The 11,796-nt window shown below is 31.5% G+C and overlaps 2 protein-coding genes across 3 annotated transcripts; both read left to right on the forward strand.

Annotated features, from left to right (window-relative positions):
• The first annotated feature begins 726 nt into the window (after window positions 1-726).
• LOC130630733 (zinc finger Ran-binding domain-containing protein 2-like) lies at window positions 727-11,678 on the forward strand. Of its 2 annotated transcripts, XM_057444326.1 has the most exons (13): window positions 727-811; window positions 1,616-1,668; window positions 2,253-2,358; window positions 3,844-3,926; window positions 4,377-4,453; window positions 4,545-4,592; window positions 4,821-4,853; window positions 6,135-6,223; window positions 7,016-7,048; window positions 8,354-8,398; window positions 9,773-9,820; window positions 11,084-11,288; window positions 11,583-11,678. In XM_057444326.1, exons 1-12 carry the CDS (start codon window positions 759-761, stop codon window positions 11,256-11,258), a joined length of 843 nt encoding a protein of 280 aa, XP_057300309.1. In that variant the 5' UTR covers window positions 727-758; the 3' UTR covers window positions 11,259-11,288; window positions 11,583-11,678. The 2 variants fall into 2 exon arrangements, with proteins under 2 accessions (XP_057300309.1, XP_057300308.1); XM_057444325.1 differs by having other exon boundaries at window positions 11,084-11,678.
• On the forward strand, window positions 9,831-11,039 carry LOC130630734 (uncharacterized). Its single transcript, XM_057444327.1, has one exon. It carries the CDS (start codon window positions 9,864-9,866, stop codon window positions 10,434-10,436), a length of 573 nt encoding a protein of 190 aa, XP_057300310.1. The 5' UTR covers window positions 9,831-9,863; the 3' UTR covers window positions 10,437-11,039.
• Window positions 11,679-11,796: the final 118 nt, after the last annotated feature.

Consider the following 11,796-nt stretch of genomic DNA (forward strand, 5'->3'; position numbering starts at 1 on the left):
CATAAAAAGCCAGTTGGCAGTGTACTATTAAACTAACAAATTTTACCATCCGGAAGGTATGCCAACTTCCATTTGTCATCGTCTTAGGAGGTCGATGTATCGAAATTATGAGAGGTAGCCTTGATAAAAGGTAAATGACAAAAGTTATTGCCAGCTAAAAAATTTCACTACAAAAAAAATTGCCGACGCAACGCTGACACAAATCAGTTGAAATGTATCTCACTTCGGCAGTTTTATTTTATTAAATTCTAATTTCAAGGGCTGAAGCTTTAACAAAGTATAACAAGTAAAAAAAATTCAAGTGCATTTTCAATTTTGTATTTCCAAAAATCTATAAATTAGCATAAAAAGCCAATTTGGTCTATGTGTTCTTACGAGTGTGCTGATTCCCCAGACAACAAAACGGAACCGAACAAAACGAAAATTGCTAAGAATATTTATATATTTTAAAAATTACTTTGTTTATAAACAAAAATGTGTAGGCAAAACTTTCCTAGTGGCAGGAGTGTATATTAATGGAAGGTCACCAACCAGTCTCTGAGACTTATAGACTTGCATAGAATTGATGAGCATAAAAGATGTGCCCAAAACTGGGTCAGATTTCAAGCCCTGCAAACTTATTTGAACCATACAGTTTTGATCAGGTGTAAACAACTTTATTAAAAAATTGCGTATGTACTTTATATATATATTTATATTATTTTTAAATGTGTGTAATGATTATATACAATATTTTTATATATAAAAGAGACTAAAATATGTCTGGCAAATTAAAGGTGTCTGAAGGTGACTGGATCTGTGACGAGGGAAGGTAAATTAAAACGGATTCAAATTTTAGTCTGTAACATTCACAATTGGCATGTACTGTACTTCATATTTTAAACTAGGAACCCTAAAGGGGAAGTTCGGTCAAAAATTATATTTTCATAATCAATAGTCACGTAAAAAAAAATAAAAATGGATACCATAATTCTTTTCAAGTGAAACCCTCTTTTTACTGAAATAATCTGTGTTAAACACGCGTAAAAGCACCTCCGTATATGGACACTTCTATATTTTATGAAGGCTGAGTCGAGTTGAAACTATGACGTTTGATAGTTCAAAAAACAAAGTTCGGTGTTGGGTATTACATTTTTATTATTTATATATAACTGTGCTTTCAGCGGCTATACAAATCGAAGTAGCGATAATAAAATGACAGAAAAAGATAAGGAAAGGAGGTAGAGAACGAAAAGCTGACGACGAAAGACAAAGATAATAATGAAAGAAAAAATCGCGTAGTCTCTTATCAGATTTCCAGTGCTGAAAAAATAAAGAGCTCTGAAAAAATAGCTACATTATATAAAAAGAAGTGGTACCTTGCCAAAAGGCTCTGGATTTTATATATGTTCTTGACATTTAGAACCAGAATGCTTTAAAAGTTTTGTTATGTTTTTTAGTTATGTTTGTTAGAATCTATTATTTTTTTTAAACCGAACTTCCCCTTTGAAGTCAATGAAATTTTAGGCACAATTTTTTTGTATAACTAAAAAGCCTAAATTGATGAAGAATGGTTTTCTGTACAATTAGGGATTATTGGATAAATAACAAATAAAAAAATTAATATTTTTTGTAGTTGTCAAAATTTGAATTTTGCAAGACGAAATGAATGCAACCGATGCGGAAAACGTAAGTATCCAGAACTCTTTAGATTTTTCAGACCAAGTTGGTTCTACAAGGAGATCTGCAAGAATGTAAAATTTAATATATAAAATGTTCAAATTTTATATATATGGAACCACATCTAACCAATTTCCTGACAATGAATATTGTCAAAATGAGACAGAGTACAATGATGCAAATGTACATATGTACAAAATTATTTCAATGTGAACTTTTATTGACACCCTGACCTAGTATTAAGAGCGATTAATGAAGTATAATGGTTGGTTCTAATTAGCAGTAGGTTAAGAATAATATTGGTGAATTTAGCATCTGGCAAGAAACAGTTTGGCTCTACCACAAAATAAGCCACATATCACATATTATAGGCCATAATGTCATAGGCATGTTTTTCTCTTTAATGAAACACCTTGTCTGCCTGTAATGCAGACTGAAATTGTGATAAAGCTGCCTGTGATATGTACGATGGGTTGTTTTGAATCATGGTTTCCAGGGGGCTACAACTGGTTTAAATAAAACTCAATCAGTAGAAATCTAAGTTTGTGAATGCAACAATTCAGCATGATGTTATTTTCTACTTTTTATTTTAGCTAAACAGCCGGAAGCAGTAGTTAAAAGTTCTGGTCATGAAATTGGAGAAAAATTTGCAGAGAAAAGCAAAGGATTGTTTAGTGCCAATGATTGGCAATGTAGCAAGTATGTTTGATTTTGAAAGTTAAAAGCAAAATGCTTTCTCTTTTCTAATGTATGTACACCTTTCTGCTAAGAATAATTTGTTCACAGCCAAGTATATAGCTATTTTCAATGCTTACTGAGTCACATATTACCTTTAAAAGTAACATTAAAATGTCTACTGTATTTTCCGGTATATAAACCGCACCTTTGTATAACCCGCATTGTGTTAAAAACAATTTACTTACCCATTTCATTTTATAAACATGCGCCTATGGTTGGTTTTTTAGCTTTGTGCCTTTTTTTTCATGCTGGAGACAAGCGGGGGAAGTTTAAACTTGTGAACCCCAAACACGAGAACAGAGTGTCTGAGCTAGCAACTCTCTCAGTCTTAACTTCCTTGTCCCCGACTGCTGAAGTAACAAACAACCACGGATTGTCTGTAACAGCGATGTACGGAACATTCCTTTTTAATGTTTATAAAATTTTGTTATCCATTTATATCTCAGCAATCACAATGTGCATGATAAAATAAGTTGCAGCAATGGAGTGGAGATAGTTGCATGTGTCTTACTAATTGTATTTTTAATTTATTTTTCATATTTTCAATGGTCATCTGTTGCTTGAAGGTATCGAAGATAAAAAAAGAAAATTATCTTATACATTTGAATTTAACATTTTTCAATATTTTTACCAGGAATTATTAATTAAGTCCTGGGCACTAGGTTGTGAAATACATGTTAATAAAACCTAAAAATGATACCTGCTATACTGCTCTATTACCAGAAGCAAATCATTTCAATGTGCTCAATGTGATTGCAAAGATATAAATAGATTAAAATTACATTCAACACAAAAGAAAAAATGATCTCCAGAATTGTGTTTTAGAGAGAGCTCCTAATAGTAGCACTTGGAAGCAATAGAAATGTAAAGCAATTTCACTGTGTGAGAAAAATAAATCACGTAGGTGGTTACTACGTATCGGATTGCGCATGCAGTTATATTATTCTTTTGTGTTCCATGCTTTCTTCCCAGACCATCACATATACTATTGCTTTGTTTCATTCTGCGTAATTTTATAAGGTTATTTTAGTACTACAAATAAACGAAAAACAACAGACAAAAGATTCTATTAAAAGAAAGAAATCCTTGGCTTGATTGCACCTGTAAATGTATAAGCTTTAAATTTAACAATAAATGACTGAAAAAATAAAAATTACCATATAACCCGCACCACATTATAACCCGCACCAACAGTGGAAATCGTAAAAATCAACGTATAACCCGCGGGTTATATACCAGAAAATAAGGTATTTACATTTCAGTGTCAAATTAATTTGTTGTATAAACCAGTCGTTTCATTCAATTCTCAATTTGCCTCCTGTTCCTCTTTGCCCAATGTATTATAAAACCTGTAATCATATTAAAATAAATAAATTAAGCTATGTTTTAAATTTAAAAGAATTTTCTCTTTGTGTATTGATTTTGTTTCTGTTGTCAATTTTATAGGTGTGGTAATATCAACTGGGCAAGACGAAGTACGTGTAATGTGTGTAATGCACCAAAAGTTGGTCCAGACGAGCACAGGACTGGTAAGGAGATGTCAATTTACCGATTGTTGTTTTTGTTATACGCATTTATGCACTACGCTCACTCCTGCAAAAAAATTGATAGACAGTTTAATGAAATTAAAATCTAGAGAAAGTTAGATTATATTAAACGCACAGCTTAGTATTTCCATTATAATCTGCCATTATGGCACCTTCTTAAGAAAAACAACTGCATGCTGCATTAAAAAATAGAACTTGTCCCAATCTAGCAAAGCATTAAACGTGGAGAATAAGTACTTTTTGACACTTGTTCAGTCAATAGAATAATTACTATCATTTAAAAATATGCAAAATCTGGAGAATCATTGGAGACTGCTAGTAACAGACCTAAGACTGTTAAAAACTCACATAAGGCAAAAGACCAGTAAATACCAGATCTTTCAAGTACAATTTTTACTGTAATTTTACAAGTTCTATGCTTTTGTTCTTCAGGATATGGTGGGGGGTTTAAAGAAAACGAAAACGTATCTTATAAAGAAAGAGAAGATTCTGATGGAGAGTTTGATGAAGTAGGTTATATTTTTCTATTGTTGACATTCTGTTTATTAAAGCCTTTTTTGTTGTCTTTCTGAAAAATAATTCCTTTGTCCTTTTATTCAGTTTGGTCGAAAAAAGAAAAAATTTCGAGGAAAAGTACCTGTTGTCCAGGTAAGGCTTTTGCAAAATTTGTACTTTCAGGACGCCTTGCAGTATTGTGGTTATAAGAAACATAAAATTGTCATTAAGATAATCATTTCTTCATGTTATACTGGTATTTTTCGAAAAAAAAAACATATACAAAAACCATAATACTGTAAATATCTATACTCTAGTATACAAACTTAAATCACAGAATGCATAAAAAGATATTATAATGCTTCTTACCACTATTTTTAGTCCAGAATAGAGACTCCAGAAAAGAACCCTCAGGTATTTAATTGTTATTGTGCTTTTTGGATTTCTATACATAACTTAACGCATTCCATAATAAGTTTTCTTGCACAACCTTTACTTTTGTAAACACTGTTGTGTTATTATAAAATTAAGTCCTGCTGTTTAAAGTTCCATAGTTAAGTTCATCCAGCATTGAATCTTGATACCTCACTCTTTCAATTACTGCTGTCTGATTTATAATACATTGTAAATACTATAATAATGAAATGCTATGAAGAAGCATTGCCTATCAAAAGTTATCTTTTTCTTTAATGAAGGCTTTCCTGTCTTTGTTTTAATTGATATACAAATTTTTAGAATTAATAAAAAGAAATATTCCCACTAATTCATTTTTTCAAGAATTGTTTAGTATCATGATTGTTGAAATATTAAAAGATTAGCAACAGTTGAAAAGATGTTTATGTGTTTATGTTTATGTTTTAAATGTTTATGTGCAAAACATAAAATCATATAATTACGAAAACCACATGTCCAACTTTTTTTTCTGAAAAAGTGATAATTACATTAACAGTCACCACCATTATTAATCAAAAGCCAACACGGTTCGTACATATTTTGCTGATTTGTGACCTCACACGACATACATATAACCGGATTTGTAGACGATGGATGAAGGTTTGCAATAAATTTGAGTAAATGTACTTCCTTTTTTTTAAGTGAAAACGTAAGCATCTAAAACTATATTTATAACAGCGAAACATTTTATTTTGAAAAATATATTTATTTCTAAACATGATAAATAAATTTAATCAAACACAGGAGACACAGTTTATCTGTTTAGCATTCCCTCATTCATTCAGAATGCGTTTTTTAAATCCCTGCAGACTTACGTCACACAAACTATTAAAATTCTCATGAACAATGTCATGGTGGTGACCTTAGTGTTAAAAGGCGAAATATGTGACTAACCTGATAATCGTTGTAGCTCTGACTTGGGTTTAACACAACAATCATTAAACACAACAGCAACACAACAGCAACGCAACGTTGTACCAATGTATCAGATCTGCACCAAACAGAACAAAAACCCCATCCAACACTATTGTAATTAGTTATACTGTCTAAACACGAACAGTAGGTTAACACTTTGACCTAAAATATCTTGAGAACCAAAGCTTGCAATTATAAAAAAATTCACATAGTTTATATTCAAACTATAATGAACATATCAATCGTTAGCTCACCTTTAATAAATGTCTAAAATTAAAACAGAACAGTCCCTATTTTAAATTTATGTCTCCCTTTTTTTATTTTCAGAAGGATGATGAAGAAGAGGAAGAAGATGATGATGATGATGATGATGTAGACCTTTCAAAGTACGATTTAAGTGGATCAGATGATGATAGGTAAATCCTTTTCTTGTATAAATGCGAAACAATTGCCTTTTGAGTTCACATTTTTTTGAGCAAAACTTGACCTGTCATAAGAATTTAAACACCTCAAGTCAAATATTAGGCCTCTAATGTTTGGTTTCACTTGCTTAAATATTTTCTATGGACCTGCTTTAAATTGTGTTGCAGAATTTTCCAAAAAAAATTATAATAAACTAGTCTTACACAACATCACACATGCAAACACTTGCATAAAATTATTTGCAAGTGTTTGCAAATGTGATCAAACGTGTGTTCTAACTAGGCCTTAACGTATGTCCTAAAAAGTGGCACTGCTCTAAACAGATTATACTTTTCCATTATGATCATTGATTGATTGATTGATTTGCATCATAAAATTGTCAGAAAAAATCTTGTGCTTCTATATATCATTGAAACTCTTGTAGAAGACATCTGAAAATATAAAAATATATCCAATCTGTACATTAAAAACCCTCTTGAAACACTTAATAGGATTCTGATTTGGGTTTTAATTGTCCTGGGTACAATATTCGGGAGTAGTGTACACTAAAAGAGAGTGTAAGAGCAATTTAGAAGCTGAGCCTGTTGGCAATTTTCACAGCGATTGTTGAAATTTGGTATTGTTATACAAAAGAATTGTGGGTAAACCACATATTTTTTATGTTTGTGAAGTTAACGCTATAATCTTTTATCTCTGGTTGCTGTAAAGAAAGAAACTACCAAGTCCTTGGAATTGCTTTTTTACTTGAGATCTTTTTTTGATAAACAAATAATTTCTTTTTTTAGTGCACCTCCTCCAGCTCCAAAAATTTTAAAAAGGTATGTTTTTGGTATATTAAGATAAGGATGGAAAACCAATAATTCATGTAGTCTCTCTTTCAGGCATTTTCTCCTGTAGGAATCACATACACCATTTTCAAGTTATGACGAAATAGAACATATAAGCTGCTGCCAAATTAGCAAAAAGTGTTATGTTTAATTTGTGTTGATTTCATTTACTAGTCGATAAAGCCCGTGTAAAAATCCACTGAGGCAAAATAAAAATGAAAAAAACCCAAAAAATGTTTTAAGAAATTTGTATACCTGTTGCCTTTATTGTATAGATCTTAAAACGCTGATCAAAAAAATGTATAGGATCGTGTACTTTTGAGAAACATTGCAGAAATATTGGGTTTAAAGGTTTTTTGATGACATCATCAACCTGTCCATTCTGAAACGGTTTTGGGGACCCAGGTTTAGAAAAATTACCCAAATTGGTCCTAGGTGGTCCCTAGTTACCCACACAGTGAAAAATCATTGACATCACCACCTTGTTTCCAAGTTATTGGCCTGAACGTTTTAGGTGCATTGTAATGGCTTCATTAATTTAATATAAGATATTGACGTTACAGTAGTTTATTGACGTCGCTCCTTAACGTCAGGAAATTTGACGTATTAGACATGCATTTTTTGGCACCATCAAAGGAAAATGAACACATTCACTTTGCCTGTTACGGACAGACACAGTCCCTGTGTTATTATATAGATTCATGTAGAAGATAAATTTTTTGAATAATTTAAAGTAGTGTTATAATTCACTAGAAAAGGTCAAAATAAAGGCATGAAACACTCAGTAAAAAGTTCGAAACACAACTAAATGTAACTTTAAACATATCATCAAAATCATAAGTTAAACAGCCAATCAAAGGAAATATAATTTTCTTTAGCAATTGGGAGTTGTTTAATGTTCTTAATTGTTACAAGAAACATCAAATCAAAATTATAAACGCTTCTCAAATTGAACTACCTTGCGTTTGAAAAAACAGAATCCTTGTTTTCTTAAATAATATTTTTCTTGCAGATATTTTAATTGCCTGAAGCCTCATAGAAAATTTAAAGCACTCACAAAATATACACCATATTGCACTTGGTGCAATGCAATAACTAGTACCCTAGAGAATAGAGCTTTGTCCTTTAATACCTGACATACCAAACTAACATTTAATTAAACTGACTGTTTTAAACACTAATGTGTTGTTGATAGAGAATAATTTATACATGCGTGTGAACACCAAAAAAATGCAATAAATAACAAGCAGTCATTTATTATATAGAATATTACACAATCATAATTCTTCTTTCTAGACGAGAATCAAAGTCACCAGAGCGTTCTTCCAAACGAAGCAGTAGGTAGGTCAAAAAGAACAATTGTGCGGAGCTTTACATAGTTTTAAATAAAAGTCTTACTTATAGTTGTAGGTTCAGCTATGAATGATGATGGTTAAGTTTTATGAGGGTAATCTTTACCCTCTTAAAATGTAATAAGTTTGAAATAAATTAATATAAAGCAAGCATTCGTTCTGACAGTTTTCTGCTTTTGTTACTCCACTAAATGTATCCTATCCTACGCTACCATGCATGTTTTTCAAAGCAAGTACATTGTATATGTCTGTCTACAACAATAAAATATATGTCTGTCCAAGTATTTTTTGATGTTGGAGACAGTAATTATGACACTTATATGTCTGATGTAGTGTAAATATTGTGCCAACATATATATCCTTAGTTCAATCAGATATAAGTTGTTTGCAATTTTTTTTTATTAATATTTATGGTCTGTTTACATCTTTCCATGAGCACATATATAATGTTATATGTGGTGTTTTTTAGCATAATATCTAAATTAAAGATAAAATACATCTAACTTAAATCCAGTTTTGTCTTGTGTTTTTGCCCAAACTGGTTTATTGTTGTCTCTTGCATTAAATGTTAATGTTTTTAGAATTCCTTTTTTATCTCATTTATTTTATTAAATCAGCTCACAGTTTTTTTAATGGGGAATCAGGTTAATACCAGCATACCATTTTTTCTTCAGAAGGATTTCTAGACTTATGTACAAAATTTAACCATCACACTTTTTGAAATTTATAGCCCAATTTTTTTCTGTGTAACTGTGGAAGCAGTTAATGGCTCAGCTGTTATATGTACGTTAAAGATATTGCTATCTAGATATTGCCATTGTTCAAGCACTGAAACACTGGTGAAAGTAATGCTGCTTAAAATTATAAGTCAATGTTGTTATTGAATGTATTAATAGTAAAATAGAATTTAGATAAATTTTAAAACAGTCCGTTTAATAATAAATTGAGCTTAACAGCCATCAAAATACTGCTAAATGTTTTGCTCTTATAGTGGATGATGCTATGATGTGTGTGTGTTATTGTTTTGGTATATTCAAGCTGTATACTTCATCAGTGCCAGGCCTTGCGTTTAGTTGAACTGTTGATTGATGAAACAATGTCAGCTACAGAAATATTACATAAGTGAAATCTGCAATTATTTTCTAAAATTATTTAAAACTGCAGTTAAAAGGTGTGTCCTTCCCTGGTCATTGTCTCTCTTCCTCTCAGTATTTTGTTAAGCAATATCTTCAACCTGTAACACTTGTATAAACAAATGGCAACAATTTACAGTCTTTTTTGTGACAGATAGTAGACTGTTAGATCTGGTGGCTTTAGGGTTAAAATATTCTTGTCTCATCTAAAATTTTCTTTTTTTTTATAGATCAAAGAGCAGTAGTTCAAGTAGCACCTCAAGCAGTTCTCGATCAAGGTAAATAAAGAATGCAGTTTTAGCAGTAACGCTAATTTGAGACATGGTATTTAATTTGTTACTAGCATGCACTGGTAGCGTGGCTACAATTAAGTTGCCACTTTTATTGAAAAAAATAGAACAACGTTTTCAAAACGTCTCAATCAGGCTTGTGTTAACAAGGAGTGGAGAGTTCTTTGTTAAGAAAGATGTTGTTGAAATAGAAAACATTGTAAGTATATATCGAGATTCTGATGAGTGGAATGAATGGAGCAAGATTGGTGATAAGATTTTACATATTGAGTTAACTAAATGGGCTGATGCTATGTTAATTTCTCCACTGGGCGCAAATACATTGGCAAAGTTAGCCAATGGATTATGTGACAATTTGCTTACTTGTTTATGTCGAGCATGGAATTTTGAGAAGCCAATTTTTTTTGCACCTGCTATGAATACATTTATGTGGAATCATCCAATTACAAAACAGCATACAGACACATTGATTGGTTGGGGATATGAAATGATTGCACCTATATCGAAAACATTAGCATGTGGTGATACTGGTATTGGTGCTATGGCAGAAGTAGACACTCTTGTAGAGCATTTAACAAAGTTATTTCATGACAGACCTTGCTAACATTTCACAACTTTTGTTTCTGTTGCTCAAATTAATTCCTATTAAAATTGTAATGTTGATATTCAGTGCTAAATATAGTGCAATTAATCTGTCATTGAGATTTTCTATTATTCTATTTTTGTTGTCCTTGATGTGCTGGTTGTAACAATTTATTAATACCGCATTCCTATGTGTGATGCTTTAAGTATTACCTTTTAAGGCTTGTGTGCCTATATTCTTACATCATTGCATGGCTCCTGTAAAAAAGCCCATAGTTTCTAAGAAGAAAACTGCAATCTTCTTTAATATTGCCTTCACAAGAAAATAAAAGTCTACAAATCATATTTATAAAACATGATGTGACACGTTAAATGTTTAAATCGGCATTTGAATGTCTGAACAAAAATCAAATTGCAAAACTTTCCAGGTTTCCACAACCAAGGCAAAAGAGTTATTCACAATTTTGATACACATTGCATGGGAGCTGAAATTATTATTTCACAGGAACCTATTATGGTGGCATAGTAGTTATTCTAAAAAGCTAAAAATTTTGTAGGGAAATTAGTAAATTTCTTACATAACAGAGGGTCAAGACTAAATTACTTTACCAGTATAACATTAATACTCTTAGAATTTTACCTTTAATCACTTCAATTTTTTATGTTTAGGAGTAGATCAAGGTCACGTTCACACTCTCCACGTCGTCAATCATATTCCCGCTCGCCACGAAGGCGTTCTGGATCACCACGAAGACGTTCTCGCTCACCTCAGCAACATTCACGTTCACCTAGAAGACGCTCTAGGTCACCACGAAAACGTTCTCGCTCGCCTCATCGAAGATAAGGGAGATTCACTTTGTGGCAGATTGGTAGAGTAAGAACTATGCAAGCTGATAATAAAAACCCATTAAAGCTTGCTTTAGTTAAAGGAAATGACCCCTTCAAATTAGAGCTACCATATTACTAATTAAGAAAGCACTTTTCTTGCCATTTTTTGTTTTTCAAGAAAGGAAAAAAGTTGATAGCCATAGATAAGTTCCTAGTTTCTATTTTTTACCTATAAGTTTTTTTTTCTTGGTAAGGTGTAAGGTATGTATCAAAAGTTTTGCCAAATACCCATTAAAAATGAAATGAATTAATACTCTAATTATTTTTCTTCTTTTTTTAGGTAAAACACAAACAGTATGCGAGTCAGCCTAAGGCATTGAAAAAGAGCTGTCAAAGATTTTTTATTGTTACTGTAGAAAAACCAGTGTTCTTATAATTGAAGTTGTTATTCTTGTTGTCTTTTTGTTTTTGATTGCTAACCTTAAAAAACTAACTAAACTAACAAAAAAAAGCTTACGGTCTATAGAAATGTCAGATTATCTAGATGACAAGTC

The sequence above is a fragment of the Hydractinia symbiolongicarpus genome, chromosome 2 (genome assembly GCF_029227915.1).
Source record: "Hydractinia symbiolongicarpus strain clone_291-10 chromosome 2, HSymV2.1, whole genome shotgun sequence".
Lineage (NCBI taxonomy): Eukaryota > Metazoa > Cnidaria > Hydrozoa > Anthoathecata > Hydractiniidae > Hydractinia > Hydractinia symbiolongicarpus.

Coding starts and splice junctions, on each gene's coding strand:
- LOC130630733 (XM_057444325.1), top strand. CDS start 759: ATGTCTGGCAAATTAAAGGTGTCTGAAGGTGACTGGATCTGTGACGAG. Junction 6,224..7,015: donor AGTGGATCAGATGATGATAG/GTAAATCCTTTT, acceptor TTCTTTTTTTAG/TGCACCTCCTCCAGCTCCAA. Junction 8,399..9,772: donor TCTTCCAAACGAAGCAGTAG/GTAGGTCAAAAA, acceptor TTTTTTTTATAG/ATCAAAGAGCAGTAGTTCAA.
- LOC130630734 (XM_057444327.1), top strand. CDS start 9,864: ATGGTATTTAATTTGTTACTAGCATGCACTGGTAGCGTGGCTACAATT.